General features: G+C 40.1%; 1 protein-coding gene across 2 annotated transcripts in view; it reads left to right on the top strand.

Moving 5' to 3' along the window:
- The window catches only part of B3GALNT2 (beta-1,3-N-acetylgalactosaminyltransferase 2), a 30,464-nt gene extending 14,301 nt beyond the window's left edge, over positions 1 to 16,163 (top strand). For both annotated transcript variants that reach the window (XM_035556621.2, XM_035556604.2), the window contains exons 5-12: positions 671 to 766; positions 6,343 to 6,453; positions 7,030 to 7,108; positions 8,341 to 8,524; positions 10,221 to 10,346; positions 14,207 to 14,366; positions 14,756 to 14,812; positions 15,186 to 16,163. In XM_035556621.2, the coding sequence (XP_035412514.1) occupies positions 671 to 766; positions 6,343 to 6,453; positions 7,030 to 7,108; positions 8,341 to 8,524; positions 10,221 to 10,346; positions 14,207 to 14,366; positions 14,756 to 14,812; positions 15,186 to 15,320 (948 nt within the window). In that variant the 3' untranslated portion in view covers positions 15,321 to 16,163. The remainder of the gene's footprint in view (positions 1 to 670; positions 767 to 6,342; positions 6,454 to 7,029; positions 7,109 to 8,340; positions 8,525 to 10,220; positions 10,347 to 14,206; positions 14,367 to 14,755; positions 14,813 to 15,185) is intronic.
- The last annotated feature ends 144 nt before the right edge of the window (positions 16,164 to 16,307 follow it).

The raw sequence follows: 16,307 nt of genomic DNA, 5'->3' as shown, positions 1-16,307 counted from the left end.
AGAAAGAATTTTAAATTTAAGTTAATAATTAAGTACAGAAAATATACTGAAGTATGGCTTTTATGATGGACATCCAAAGAGTTAGTTTTACAATTCCAAAAAAAAAGTATACTATAATCAGGTTTTTGTTTGCAAAATGGTAGAATAGTAAATGTTGACAACCTAATAACTTGATCTGCATTAGCTTTTTGCTTACAGTGAAGGTGAAAAATTATGATCTTAGGAAAGCTTGGAGACTGTTTTCTGCAGATTGGGAATCAGGCAATGCAGCATCTTTATTTCGCATGTTACCATCTAAGAGCTGTTTGGTGGCCTATTTAATGTAGTCACAATTAAGTTTTAGGGGTCAGCATCCTCTGTTGCATTTAATAGTAGTCAGCTATATAAACAGAAGATTAAAAAAAAAATCTGTTATCTAGGATGCTGAGTCTTCCAGATGACGTGCTGTGTTGGCTGGGTTGTAGCTGAGCTTGCACTCCTGTTCCATTGTTGCTTGCTTCCGCCATCTCAGCCCAACACTTGAATTCTGTGCACTCTGTGAGACTGTCTTGAGAAGAAAATTGTATAAGTTTTGTACAGTCAATAAGTCTGTTTCCATTGTAACTGAGATTATCAAGGTTTGTATAATCTCACAGTCCTTGCGATGTGTTTTTGTTGTTGTTATTCACAGGAAGCTCTCTTCAGTGCCCGCTTTAGCCCGCCAAGCTGTGGAGTGCAAGTGAACAGGTTGTGGTACAAGCCAGTAGAGCAGTTCATTTTGCCAGAGGTATGTGCAGTATCAGAAGTGCTTGCAGATCTTTCAAATCTGTCAGAGAGACTGACAGATAAAACTGGCCTTTGCTTGAGGCAGTGAAAAAAGGCGAAACAAAACCTCTAGAGTGGTATCTGGGGGGATATGCTGAAGTCCAGATTTTTTTTTTATCATCTCATCATCACCAGTAGTTACAAAGAAAAATGAAAATACAAAGTGATTTAAAAAACCAAAACAAACAAAAAACCAAACCCACAACTTGGCAATTAGTAGCAATTTCAGTATTGTGGAAACTTTTTTTGCTTTCTGAGTGAAAATTGTACCTGCTTAGGTTGTGTGGGAAAGTTTACCAGAGAATGGGACAATTCTTTCTGCCTCCTGCTTTTTCTGACATTAGTACAAGAGATACAGAGGATAGGCTGGCACAGATTTCTACAGAACAGGTGGAAAAGAGGTTTCTGGTTCTGATGCCTTGGACACAACAGCAACGTATTGTGTGTTATGATTGCAATGACAGTATGAGTTGAATAGTCATAGCTGAGATGCACATAGTTGAGATACTTAGGGCTTCTGAAATTTTGGTTGTTCCATGTCTGACAGCAGCGGTAGGGATATTGTTTGTTCATTGAGCCGTGCAAGAAGGCTTCAAGGAGGTCTTTGGTAGGATCTACATGTGAAATAGCAGATGGAGTATGTGTCACAGAGGCTGATATTTGGGGTTTCAAAACTTGTCAACAGCTGCTCAGAACGTTGGGGAAATACTGCTTTCTGGGCAGTAATGACAGCTTTAGCATTTTCAATTGTCCTGAGAAACCTTCCTAGAAACCCTTAGCTAAGCTATCAAGGCAGACTATAAAGTTTTGTTTTTTTCGGTTGGTTGATCCTTTTTGCATTTAGGAGGTGGAGTCCTAGGGCTGGGTTTTGGTATAGAGCTATAGTTGAGGCAGCTTAGGAAGGAAAATTATTAAACAGGAAGAAACAGAATATAAGTAGGAAAAAAATCCTGATATTGTTACAGTGAAGGTTTAATGAATACAAGTTGACTCAGAATGAGAATTCCAGTTCAGTAGATGCTCTCAGGTACAAGGAGTTTTTCCTGATGGACTCCCAATACCTCTTTAAATAAGCTTCCATTTTAGGCTGTTTCTCTTCATTTAAATATTATTCAAACTACTGGGCCTTTGCTGCTATTTCTGTAAGTTGTCTTTGGTCTGGGTTGTTTTATTGTGGAAGATATTAAATCTTCTATGAAAGAACGGAGTGAGAGAGAAGACTGAAGGGGAGGGGAAGACATTTGAGGCCAGTTTACTCCCCACTTAATTCCTCTGGCTCTATACAAATGACTGCATTTGGAAACCTGTTCTTCTTAAGGAAACTCTGCAGCTGATTAATTGGTTTGTCATCTTAAACAATTTTTAAACATTTTGCTCCTCCAGTAACTTGCTAATATAACATGTAAGTCTTTTCCTGTAAGGCTTTGTTCCGAGTTACTAAAATTCTAGGCAGTTGTAATTTAGCTATAACTGATGGCATTTTTCATGAAAGGCAGATGGGAAGTATTTCATTTAGAAAGGGGATATTAGTATTCATATATTTCTTTGTGTGGGCAACCTTAATCTGATATATGTCATCCGCTGAATGCTTACAGGATAACATGATGTTTCTAATGTAGATTAATAGGGTTTATGCACAGCATGTAGTCTTCTCTGATACTTAAGATGCTGAAGCATACAAGATGATTCAGAAGAGATAGAACGCCCACACGTTCCTGCCTACTTGTTTGAGAGCAGTAAATTTAGTGAACAGTTTAATTGTCAAAAGATGGTTTCTGAGACAATATCCATTCTCTGTCCTTGCACCTTCACGAAGTAATGGCTTGTACAGACTGCTGAAGAACTTCATTCATCTTCCAGCTGACGTGCTGCTCTTTCTCCTCATTGGGGGGAAAGGGAGGGAAACACAGCGTTCGAATAAGCATCTGGCAGGCCAGATTGCCAAAGACAGAATTGATCATTCAGCTTTGCAAGGACTGAAAGCGCAGAAGAGCAGAACTACTGGCAGATAACTAAACCTCGTACGTGGGGCTCTTGCAGCCAAGTCTTAGCGATGCACTTCTGTTGACAAAAAATCACAGGCCACTTGCGTGAAAATGGGACTCTGTTCCATATGTGTTCAGTGCTACTAATGGGGCATAGTTGGAGAAACAAAAAGGACAGCACTGTTTAACATTAGGAAGGGAGTTTGGCAGGGCTGCATTATGTCAGTACACCTGTTCGGTATTCACTGTAATTGCTGCTGCATTCTGGCAGCAACAAGGTTGGAATTTAAATGGGGAAAAACAGATGATGTAGTCTCAGGTGTGCCACTAGTGCTTTGCTTTCAGCATTTTTAGGCCTCGGCTTCCATTAAACAGCTTAGAGTAAGAACAGCTGAAGGCTAAAGTAATTAGAAAATTTGCTTACAAGTCTCTCAACCTGGAAAGTAATGATAGTTTGCAGCTTTAGAACACCTTGCGTTCAGGGTTCACGGGTAATAACTGTTTAAGACTCCTGGTACATGTTTGAAGTGAACGTCAGTAATACTCAGTGGTAGGAACTTTAATGTGTCTGGTTGCTGAAAAGTGAAAGGACTTACAGCCTTAGTTAAAACAGCTTAACAAAGGTTGTGTCTGTATAGAAACCACATAAGTGGGATTAAATCTCAGTCTCTACTGCAAGAAAAAAAAAAGAATGGTAGATGAAAGCCACTACAGATAAAGAAATTGTATGTATGGGCTTCAGTGCGCAGGGTGTTTAGGGGTCCTGACACTAAAAAATGTCTCGGTGGTCCATTTGCAATAGCAATGCTGATCGTGACAAATGACTTCTTCCTGAACCCGCGCTCTGGCAAATTGCTAGTATGTCATCTTACTTGACCACTGTGCAGCTTTCTATCTTGTTAATCACAACACTTTGATACAGTGACTGTAGCCAATTGTTGGTATTCCTGGAACAAGTGCCAGAACTGCATTTTACTGTACCTTGAAGTCCTACCTTAGATCTTATTCTAAATCTGATGTTTTATCCCTTCATAGAGATATTTTTGAAGAAATATGTATAAGCCCGTCTTTCTGTTTGGGGTTTTCTTCTTGAAAATGCAGCTTATTCCATTACATAATTTAAAGTTAACAACTGCTTCCTAGCCTGCTTCAGTACAGTTCAATACCTCTTGGACTTAGGGCTTGATATTGCACAAAGTTTTCAATCCATAATTTACTGCTGTTGCTTACAGAAACACAAATACACAGCAGGCATTTGGTGAGGTCCTCTTCATCATTTGTTAATGTACAGTACACACAGACCTCTTACTTCTCATTTGGAAGATAAAACTTCAGCAATTCTCACACAGATCTAACAAATCTACAGAGTCCTGGAGATTTGGGGGTGTTGAGCCTGAAGAACAGAAGGCTCTGGGGAGACCTCATGGCAGCTTTTCAGTACTTAAATGGGGCTTATAAAAAGAGATGAAGAGCTTGGGCAGATAGTGATAGGACAAGGGGGGATGGTTTTAAACTGAAAGAGAGGAGATTTAGATTAGGTGTTAGGTGGAAATTCTTCACTCAGAGGGTGGTGAGGCACTGGAACAGGCTGCCCAGAGAAGCTGTGGATGCCCCATCCCTGGCCAGGTTCGAGGCCAGGTTGGATGGGGCCCTGGGCAACCTGATCTAGTGGGAGGTGTCCCTGATCCGGGCAAAGGGGTTGGAACTGGGTGAACTTTAAAGTCCCTTCCAAGCCAAGCCATTCTGTCAGTCTATGATGTAATTAAAGAAGCAAGGGGCAGATACTGAACATGCAAATCAGGCTTGAATAAACACTGACTCCATTATTATAAAGCTGGCATTATAAATAATAGATGAGAACCTTCTGAAATATGCAGCTCTAATTAAATACCGAGACTGTTGCAGATGTGTTAAGGCATACTTTTGGAGAAAAGCAACGAGTCAAGCTGTACTGTAAGCTGGACATCATGGTTAGTAACTGAAGAGCTTCTGGAGAAGTTTTTTGAAGTACAAGGAAGCTGAAATGGGAAAAAACTGAGAGGCTAGTACAAGTAAACAGACTTTGAACAGCAACAGAGAGATATAACTACAAGTACTTGAAACAAGAATTTGCACCCTCACTACAAGAATGACATTGAGGCCCTGGAGCATGTCCAGAGAAGGGCTACGAAGCTGGTGAAGGGCCTGGGACACAAGTCCTGTGAGGAGCGGCTGAGGGAACTGGGGTTGTTTGGTCTGGGGAAGAGGAGGCTCAGGGGAGACCTTATTGCTCTCTATCTACAACTACCTGAAAGGAAGGTGTGGGGAGCTGGGGGTCGGCCTCTTCTCGCAGATAACTAGTGACAGGAGTAGAGGGAATGGCCTCAAGTTGAACCAGGGGAGGTTCAGGTTGGAAATGAGGAGACATTTCTTCTCAGAAAGAGTGGTCAGGCATTGGAACGTGTTGCCCAGGGAGGTGGTGGGGTCACCGTCCTTGGGGGTGTTCAGGGAAAGGTTGGATGTGGTTCTTAGGGACATGGTTTAGTGGGTGACGTTGGTGGTTAGGGGATGGTTGGACCAGATGATCTTGGAGGTCTTTTCCAACCCTAACAATTCTATGATAAGTCATTTCTCTGTTCTGAGGTCCACACCATTTACCAGTGTTTTTCCTATGAAACTGGGAGAAACAAAACTGAATGCGCTCATTTAGCAGCCAGGAGTGTAATAGCCCCACAGCTGCTCCATACACCCTTGATAAGTGTGAGATTGCTTTGAGAAAATAGAAAAATGTAATAATACTACCACTATTCTTAGCTGTTCAACATACCATTTGTCCTTTTGCATGTTCTCAGGGGTCTTCAGGAAAGTCTTACATAAAATAGGTTGGACTATTAGGGGGACTAGTTTCAAGTTGAAATGAAATGCTTTTAAATGCAAGAAAAAATATATTAAAAAATGCAGTAATATAACTTAAATTGAGAGTTAAAAATAGAAAGTTTTAAAGAGATTTACTTGTTTTTCTCCTCCTTTCCCTACCTGCCAAGATGTGAGGCCAGAGTTCTGTGACTCTCCTACAGGAGCTTGTGGCAGCTTTGCTAGGATAAAGGTGGCACTGTTTTCCTTTGAGTTTTGCTGATGTCAGGACCGTGTCTCTGATCTCTGGTTTTGGCAGATAACTAAAAAGCAGCACTTATTTCCAAATCTATTTTAACATATTCTTTTTGTAATGTAGTATTCTGTATTTGATTAAAAAAAAAAAAAGTCAGTTCACATTTGAATGCCATCTTAATGATGTTAAAAAGCCAAAGGCTTTTACAGTGGATTCCTGTTAAAAGTTTAATGTTCTTGATGCAGATTTCATGATTAGTCCTAAAAGCACGATAGTGTTACTGAGTTTCACAGGTATATTTCTTTTATCTGACTTCTTTGAAGTGTAAGTAAAACATTCATGTTGCGTGTTGAAGCTATCCATTTTGTGAAGTTGATTATTTTAAAATTAAAAAAACAACTGTTTGATTTTCATCCTTTGAAGTCTTTTAAATATCTTTGTAACAATGTTATGCTCTCTTAACAGAGTTTTGAAGGTACCATTGTGTGGGAAAGCCAGGATCTTCAGGGTCTTGTTTCAAGAAACCTTCACAAAGTGACGGTGAATGATGGGGGGGGTGTTTTCAGGATCATTACGGTGAGTCAGCTCACCTTCCCTTCCACCATTTTTCCCAGAAGTCTCACGTATTTAGCACTTTGCTTTCCTGTGTTTCTCCATGAAACATGAATTCATTTGGGCTTCTCCTTTCGTCTCATAGCACAGTTTTGCTCTGCCTGGGAAAAGGACTGTGTTTTTTTTTCTGTCAAAAGTTTGCATGCTTAAACACGCTGTGCTGTTGTAGTTTAGCCAGAAAAACTTTAAATTTTACTCTCATCTCCAAAACTACTTTTTCTTAAAGTTTTAGTAGGTGATGAAATAAGTGTAATTGAGGTATGGAGTGTTGCTGTGGCTTTGTGTTCATGGAGCCACTAGTTTTAAGTGAAACTTTCAAAAATGACCCAAAACGTTACAGTTAAAAATCTTAGTCTTTCATTATGCACGTTGGAATTTATATGGGGAAAAACAGACGATGTAGTCTCAGGTGTTCAGAATTGCTTTCAACTTAATTTATTCTCAGTTTCCAGAAAACTTCACACCTTAAAATTAGAGGAAAATGGGTCACTAATGAGACATGAACTAATTTGTTTCTTTCCATTAATCTGTCTTTAACAGGCAGGGGAAGGGTCATTGCCACATGAACTCACAGAAGGTGTGGAGGGTATAGCAGGTGGTTTTATCTACACTATTCAAGGTAAGTCTGCAAAACAGTATCACATTTGACATTATGATAAAAAAGGAACTTTAAAATACTTTTTTGAGCGTAAAATTCATGTTCTCTATGAACTCCATCAGCTTAATTGTTTCTGCTAAAAATAATCTTTTTTTTTTTTAATGTCCAGTGTCAGTGTCCTGATATGGTTTCTTTGCTTACCCTTTGTCAGCCACTCCAATTGACTTTAATCCCATTGGTTTATTTATTAACAGGAATAACATTTTCAACTACAATGTCTTCTCTGCCCTTGTTTTCTGTTACCCAAACCCAAGTTTAAAAATGCTGTGAAATGTGGCCCTCAGAACATTTTTCCTGGGTAACATTCATATTTGTTCCAGTCCTGCTACTTCCAGAATTTGTGTTATAATATTTATTATTAACAACTGACAAACAGCCATTACCTAAAATAGCTTGCTTTTTCACCACTTTTGCTGCTGTTTTATACCTATTTCAGTGGAACATTCAGAGACCCTGTAGGAGCCCTTTCCAAGGTATAGGGTTTTGGACACGTAGCCCTGTCGTGTATTCTTATCTCTCTGCCGTAGCTAACACAAGCAATGAGTTTGAGAGTGTTATTCCTGTTTTTGTAGCTAGGTGTAGCAGATAAAATTGAGCAGTCCTGTCATCTTGTCATTTGTATGGGAACATAAACTGAGGGGTGCTAAGGCCCATCCATCCTGTCTGTGAAAAGTTCTTCAGTACTGCAAACTATCATCTTACCAAGAAGTTTGCTATTCTTTCAAGATCTTTTTAGCTTTTACCCATAGTCAGTTATGTGATGAAGTTCAGCAGGGACTGCCTATATCAAAGCAATGCCAGTTTGGTTATATTTAGAACAGGATATTTTTGTTTGTTTTGGGTTTTATATAACGATAGCTTTTCTAATCTGCTGGTAAGAGTGGACAGCTCTTTATACTAAACAATTTTATAAAGTTGAATCGTTCTGTTACTGAAAAGTTTTTTTTTTTTTTTTTTTTTTTTACTTTAAAGACTATATAATCTGTATCAGACTTTATGCAAACTTACTTTTTGTTATTCTGCAACTTTTGACCTCATATAAATTCGTGAATTAGTTGTAGGATTTTCATAATTTCATTGAACACACCTTTTCAGATTTGCTTTTTCAGTATATTGTGTATGATCCAAGAGAAATGTGTAAACTCTTACGTAGATACGCATCTTTGTTTAATGACGGGTGCTGTTTCTTTCAGAAGGTGATGCTCTTTTAAAAAGCCTCCATACTCGCCCAGAAAGGTTTACAAGTCACTTAAAAAGTCTTGAAAGAGAAGATACTTTACTGAAGGAAGAAAGCAGTACCTACGATGATATTGTTTTTGTAGATGTTATTGACACTTACAGAAATGTTCCAGCCAAACTACTGAACTTCTATCGATGGTAAGTTGAAAAGACAGCATTTTCTCTTGTGATTGTTGTCGTTTGTAGTGTAAGATAATCCAGCATGTTACATTATCCAACAGCTTCCACAAAATGCATATGTGATGTGATTTCTTTCATTAAGTTGTGGTTCTCTCTCTCAATTTTGGGGCACATAGTGTATCTAATGAATAAAATAATGAGATCTGTATTTCTTGGATGCTCACCCTTGATGTCTCAAATAAGTGTGACCTGGCAAAACAGACTTCTGCTCTCAGATTCCAGGTGTCAAAATTGTCACGTGTCCTTGAATTTCTTTTGTTTCTAACTGAAAACTAGCAGCTTTAGTCTTTGAAAGGATGGCTTTTGGCCAGCTTGTAAACTTTGTGTTTTGGTTTGTGGCCATTGCCTCTTGTTGCTTCACTGGGAACCACTGAAAGTAGCCAGGCTCAGTCGATTTTACACCTTACCTTCAGGTATTTGTAGATGTTGATGTGATCCTCCTTGAGCCTCCGCTTCTCCAGGCTGAACAGTCCCAGCTCTGTCTTTCCTCATAGGAGAGGTGCTCCAGCCCCAAGTCATCTTAGTGGCCCTGCACCAGACTGTCTCCATCCAGTATACCCTTGTCTCTTTTTGTACTGAGGAGCCCAGAACTGGAGGCAGTCCTTCAGCTGTGGCCTCAGCACTGCTGGATAGAGGGGAAGGGTAGAGGGAGCTTTTGTGTAAAGGGGGGAAGGAAGGGTGAGAGAAAAAAATTTCCATACTGCATTACATTATCTGCAGTAAATCTAGTAAGTTATTACCTCTAATTTGCAAGTGTTCTCATTATTCTGAGACAATCACTTCAATTAATTGGTACAGAGTAAAAAATATAGCTGACAGTTTTAGTTGCTTGCAAGATTACACATTTAGTTAACAAATTTCATGGGTAAGAATGTAATTGAAAACTGAAACATGCTTTAAATTCTAAAAAGGCAGTTTAAATGTCAAGACTTAGATCTCAGTGATCATTTCTTACAGGTTAGCAAAATCTTCAGGATTTAGTAATAAAAAGTTTAAGGAAAATGCCTTTCTGGCTAAGTGAAATTACCCTTTAAAACAATGTTTGAATAAACCAAGGAATAATTCCTAGAATCTTGAGCTTCTTTGATTATTTTACAAGTGACAGATATTAAAGTATTTCAGACAGATAAATTTTTCTTTTTTACATATTAGAAGTGAGCTTTCCTGAGGAAGCCTATGTACCAAGTTTCTTTCCACAGATGTTCCGTACAAGCCCCTACAGCTGTACTGCCCTTGAACTGACTGTCTCTTCCTGAAGAATAGACTCCTAACATGTAGCCATTGGCTTTTAACAGCTGTGCTGCCGTCATCACCAGGCATTCACATCCTTCTGAGGTCAATACTGTTTAAGACAGATTAATTAGTAAATCCACCATCTGTCCTGGAGAACAAAACTGCAAGTATCTTCAGCTTTTACACAAATCCATGCTATAAGGATGTATATGTAAATCCATGCTATCAAAATAGGATGCAGCTGCATCTATACCTTAGTCAACAGGGAAACCATTTAAAAGTTGAGGGAGGGAATATCTTTCCTTACCTCTTCCTTCCCGCTCTGCTTCGCTAAAAACCTTTGTGGAGTGTTTTGTTACAAAATTGTAGTCCGTGGGCTATATACAGCTCAGCATCTCATCGCTTTTCTTTTTGGCTACAGGACAGTTGAAACAACGAGTTTTGATTTGTTGCTGAAGACGGATGACGACTGTTACATTGATTTGGAGGCTGTTTTTAATAGGATAATGCAGAAGAAATTGGACAAGCCAAACATTTGGTGGGGAAAGTGAGTTATATATTTTCTTTTTGTTTTTAAGAGAAACTGTCTTTAGTGAACGGTTTACTGCTGTAAGACTTTTTTTTATGTGGGTTCCCCTCTTCCGCACTTGTAAGTTAGTTATCAAAAGCAGGACTTTTGTACATGTAGCACTTTGAAGCTTAGAATATAGAAATCAATAGTTTACATTGATGTTCCAGAATGTTCCTCTACAATAGATTGAACTTGCTGTGTACCTTACCTAGTTTTTAAAATCTGTTGTATGTATATGTCTTTGTCGTGGTACTTAAGTAAATAAAAGTATTACAGTAGTACAAGAAAGTTAAAATGTGAGTAAATGCTAAAACTGTCAACATTACTTTCTCTGAAGCCACTGTGACGTGGCTGGATGCCTGGGGAAATGGGGTGAACAGAAGAAACAAAACTGACTTTATAGCCTGCACATTATTTTGAAGTCTGAATGTCAGGCATTGCTGTCTCTTCTCCTGCTGTCTGAACTGGTGGGTCTGATTAATGAATTCCTGAGTGAAGTTCACTAGTCTGCAAATAACTCAGAGGATCAACATAGCCCATCTTTCCCCTTCCATCCATGGAACGCGTTGCTACGCTGCACCCAATGTAGTACAAAGGCACAACATGTCTTTCTGTTGCTATCAGCTTACTAAAGAGCTGTCCTTTGCTGCTCAAGGTGTCTCGCTTCACACATCTGGTACTGACTGTTGATGACTTGTAAGGTGACTGAGTGAAGTGTAAATGTGGGGGGTATAGCTGGCTGTCATGGTGGTCTCAGTGATCTGAGTGGTGGGCATGTGGTCTCTAGCCTGTGTACAACCAAAGGGCAAATTGCCTGTTAGATTTTCTTGAGACTACCTTTACCACAAGGTAAAACTAATATTGAATATTGAAGTTGGGTTCATTCTAGCAAGGTAGGAGGTCGAGAACTTGAATCCACTCGGTGGAAACCAACTTGCAAAAGGAAAAATTGAGCTAGAGGTAAGCTGCCTGGGCAGCTGTTCCAGCTGCTGTAGGGAAGTTTCTTCTGGAGTGTGTTTTTGGCTGTAAGACCCGAAGTTCTGGTACCGAAGAGATTGTCCTTCTCCTTGGTCTCCCACCTGTGCATCCCTTTGCATTGCTGCCTGCCGTGGGCCTGTTTCTTGGCCAGAGGTTTCTGGATGGCTGTTCAGCTTTCTGGGTGTCGGCTGAGTGTACAGGAGCCTTCTGAGTGGCTTTAGGGAATCCCCCATGCTCTCCTACCTTTCAGCTCTGTGACATCTTGTATCTTCAGATTTGAACATCGGTCAAAGTGCAAATTAAATGCAGTTAGGCTTTTCAGGGAGCTGTTTCTGGTGTGTGGAGACCTTGACTTCCTGAGCAGATGATAAAGCAGTTAATGTATCTGGCTCTTGACACGGCTTTATTGGCAGTCTCCCTTCCTTCTGCTCCTCTGAGAAATTAAACTTTGTATTCTTCACCTAGACTTCCTTATTAAGCTCTCTCTAGTTTAGACAAGTGTCTCATTTGTTGCCCAGTGTTTCTTTAATCTGTTAATACTTTATAAATTCTATCATTCTTAGAGAGACTGATCAGAGTTCTCATGAATTCTGAAATTGCCGGCTTACTCTGGCATTTTGTAGAAACAATGAGATCTCAATGAAGCTGGGAGCTGGGGCACTTTGGATGCAGCAGTACTTAAGTGTGCTATCAGTTAATGGTCCTTTTTTGTCTGACACTTCATATTGCATGGTGGTTTTATTCACTATTGTTAAGTCACCATTTAAAAAGCTTTTTTAGCTAATTTAGTGTTTCAGGACTGCATGGTTAGAAAAGCAAATAATCTAGGGATCCTACTCCAGAACTGCGTGTCATCTTAGAGAGAAGATGCTTTTCTTAGTTACTGCTCTTCTGTTCTTTTAAAGCTGCAGTCAAAAGACTAGTCATTCACAGATAATTCTGCCTGTCATGTCTGCAAATGACCAGATTTTATGATACCGGTAGAAAATACCAAGCTGTTTCTGAAGGGACTGAGTCCGATGTGAATGCTGTAAACGAAAAGGCGATTCACTGAAGTTGGCTCATCCACCATGTTGTAAAAAGCAACGGGAGTTCAGAATGGTGCTTTTTCTTGACCTTAGTTAGACCGAAATATTCCAGGTATCTGAAGATTTCCATGAAGATCTGTTTCATTTGTAATAATAGTCCTCACTTTCTCTGCGGTGTAAGATACACTGTTGAGTGTATCTTACACCGTTGATACGAAGCATATGATATGAAGCATACACTGTTGAGTGTATGCTTCATATTCTAGTACCAGACGTCTAGGCTTGCCTTCAAATAGCCATTATATGAATTTAGGAGGATTTACAATGCTTTCTTCTGCAGACTGAAAAATGAATGTTGCTGAGTCTTGCTGTAGAAAGCGTGTTAAAGTATGAAGTCATTTTATTAGGTCACTTAAAAGGAAGAGACAAGTCATGCTGTGAGGGAAAGAGTTGGACAAAACCTTTTCTGTACAGGTAATGTCTTCAGCATAAATTCTCTAATGGTTGTAGTCTTCTGGTAAGACAAGTGTGAGATATAATGAACAAAGCTGAAATCACTCAGGAATATGAAGTGATTGGCAAGGCAGGTACCCCTCGGTTTGTAGGGGGCTACACCCCTCCTGCTGTGACTCGCTAGAGCGGAGGATACAGAGTCTGAAGTGGATCCGGGCATTGGCTGTGGCTTACCTGCTGGGTGCTTTAACGCGTCAGCTTCAGCTGTGATGTAAAGTCTGATAGCAGGTCTGCCACTCCGCTCTAACTCCTCGCTGTTAGGGGCTGGTTCTGAGGTGACAGTTCTTCGTAGCTCACTAAAGGTTTTAGCCTCTTATGCTCACGACTAAATTCAGCAATGCTTGAACCCGTTTGCAAAAAGCAGGGAGAACCTGCTGCATCGACACAGATAGGCCAGTTAGATTGTAAGGTGAGAGGAGCGTGATCCCAGCCTGTTCCTGAACAGCACAGGCAGACACAGCAGCCTAACGGGGCAGCAGGGCTGCGTGCTGACAGCGTGCCAAACTTCTGCCACGCGGGCTGGGACTGGGACTGTGCAGGCTGCCCTTCTGGCTTTCTGCGTGCATCTAGTAGTAAATAAAGCGTTCCCTAGGGAAGTAAACTGCCAGGACGGTGTTTGTAGTTCAGTGATGGCAGCCTTTGTTGAACATCTGCTTGGTTAAGTTTCATTTGGAAAATAGCTAGAGAAGGTGGTGGCTCCCCAAAAGCTTCAAAAGCAAATCAGCAGTGAGAAAATAAAGCCAGATCTGGCATCCCTTTCCAAAAGATAAGATGGTCTCATCTGCTGTAATCATGACTAAGTTTTCTTGGTAGAAATTTGGTCTAGCATGGCTATTTTTGGTACTGTATAAAAATCCAGTACTTTGTCTTGCTTCCTGTTTTTTAAGCAGCCCCAAGTTTTCTCAGGAAGATGGGCTGTGTCACAACGGCATGCCTGCTGGAGGCACTGCCTTCGTGTGGTGCTGTAACCAAAGGGGATTGGGCACAGATGTGGTTGTCAGAGAACCTACACAGTGATGTTCACGCTTTCCTGGACCAAAACATAGCAGTGGTGCAGACTTGTTAAAGACCCGACTGTCAGTGTTGTGTTTGTTTCTGTTCTGAGAACCTCCTCAAGATCAAAATCAGACAATAATTTAACTTACAGGTGTTGTGCTGAATTAGGTATGTGCTCTAGAGAAATGAGGCTATCTGAACTCCTTCTACTTCTTCCCCTTAGTACTGCTTGCTATTATTGTTACTTCAGTGGGTAGCTGTGTTTATAGGTTTCTCAGAGGGCTTTGTACAAACATCTCACAGGTCTAACGTGCTCTTCAGTTTCAGACTAAATTGGGCAGTTGATCGAACTGGCAAGTGGCAAGAGCTGGAGTACCCAAGTCCTGCGTATCCAGCCTTTGCTTGTGGGTCCGGCTATGTCATCTCCAAAGACATCGTTCAGTGGCTGGCAAGCAACTCTGAAAGATTAAAGACTTACCAGGTATTACAGCTTTGATTCGGTTCTTCTATCTTAAACTGGTTTGGGGAGCAGCATGCCCCCTGGATGAATGGGAAAGAACACAGCTCGAGTGTTAGTGTTGGGGTCTCCCAGCTGATGCTTCAGCTTTTGGCAGTGCTTTTGGTCACTATGCTTAGTGTCCGTTCCAGCTCAAATCACAGCTGTTTTGGACTGAGAATCTCTGGTGTGGTAATCTTGTTTTAGTACTGTCTTCTCTGCGAAAACAATTTTATCACAGAAAAGGTGGGGAGGATTAATTGGACACCTGTAAGCTACTCAAGCATAGCTTTTTGTAGTTGCCTTCTTAGTGCAGGTATGTGCTTCATGCTCTCCTGGTGCTAATATCTTTTTTTTTCCACGTGTTGTCTCAGGGTGAAGATGTGAGCATGGGCATCTGGATGGCAGCTATAGGACCCAAGCGATACCAAGTAAGTCTGCAGAAATTTTCAAATCTAATGGGAAGAGATCGTGACTGTTGCTCTAAGTAGCAAAAATAAAATAGGGGGATCATGTTTTCTTTTTACAAAAATTGAAACAGCCGTTGGATCAAAATCCAGAAAACACTTTTTAAAATGTATTTAAAACAAAAAAAAACAAAAAAGCGCAAAACCACCCTCCATCCCCCAACTGCAAGTTCTTTGAATAGCTCTAGCAGCTCAGAAAGGGAAGTATGCCTCTAGTTGGTGACCTTTGTGTGCAAAATGTATTGCTATAAACAACGAAGACCTGATTATTGGAAGTAAAGTTTGTTGAGCACTGAATTCTTTCTAAGAACTACTGAAATTGTTGTCTCTCTAACAGGATAGTCTCTGGTTGTGTGAGAAGGCATGTGAGAGTGGTATGCTGTCTTCCCCTCAGTATTCTCCCCAGGAACTGAGAGAGCTCTGGAGAGTAAAGGAGCTGTGTGGAGATCCTTGTAGATGTGAGGAAGGATGAGGAACTTGCCTTGGAAAACAGGGTAGCTTGTAATAAGGATGGAAAAGTGTACATCGGGATTCCTTCTTGGAATAATACAGAATATTAAGGTATCTTTTAATGTTGGGTTTCAACTAAAGCGTAACAATATTTGCACATCCCTTTTGATAATTACAAGTGGACTGATACTATTCATTTTCTATAGTATAGATGTTGATCTGACAAAAACCAAAATGTTTAAGATAAACAGTTTCCTTTTTATATAAAGTCAAAGACCTACTTGTAATTAATAAATGCACATACGAATGCCAACTAGCCTGTTTTTTGTAAATTAAAGTACTACTGATTTAACTCTGTATAGAGCCGTACCAGGATCCACTGGAGAGCTGTGTTTAGTACCAGGGCATCTGGTAAGTCTTGCTGCAGCAGGTTCTATGCAGTTTGAGGGGTTGCTCTCATCTGTGCAGGGGCTGGGACAGCTAGGGTTTGGGATTTGTTAGGTTTAGTTTGTTTATACCATTATCACTTTAGATATATATATATATTTTAAAAAAATAAATCCAAGTTTGCTTATACCAAATCTTGAAGTACTGCAAACTTAGCCTGACTAAGAGGTTTTTCTGGTAGCTCAGTGTGTTGTTATGTATGAATTTGGTGGTACGCAAGTGAAAGTAAAATAAGATTGAGGAACTGCACACTAAAGAATGTAAACGAAGTATCAATGCCTTGCAGTATACTGAGAACTAACTTATACTGTGGTATGTTAACTCTGCAGGTAGAATTAAGGTTTGTCAGATTTTGACCTTAAACACTCTAAGGCTGTGTAGATACTTCTGCAATTACTGCTGTTTTATACTTCTTTGCTTTAGGGTCTTTGGAAGTAGGTGAAAACAGCGCAAGTAGCCTATTTCAGTGCAGCACTAATTTTGTCCTAGAGCTATTACAAGTGAGGACATCACAACCAGATCATGTATCAGTTCCATACAAACAAATTCTCACCACTGCAGT

Source organism: Cygnus atratus, chromosome 3, assembly GCF_013377495.2.
Source record: "Cygnus atratus isolate AKBS03 ecotype Queensland, Australia chromosome 3, CAtr_DNAZoo_HiC_assembly, whole genome shotgun sequence".
Taxonomy (NCBI): domain Eukaryota; kingdom Metazoa; phylum Chordata; class Aves; order Anseriformes; family Anatidae; genus Cygnus; species Cygnus atratus.
Note: the sequence above shows the minus strand (reverse complement) of the source record. Positions and strands in the feature narration are given on the sequence as shown.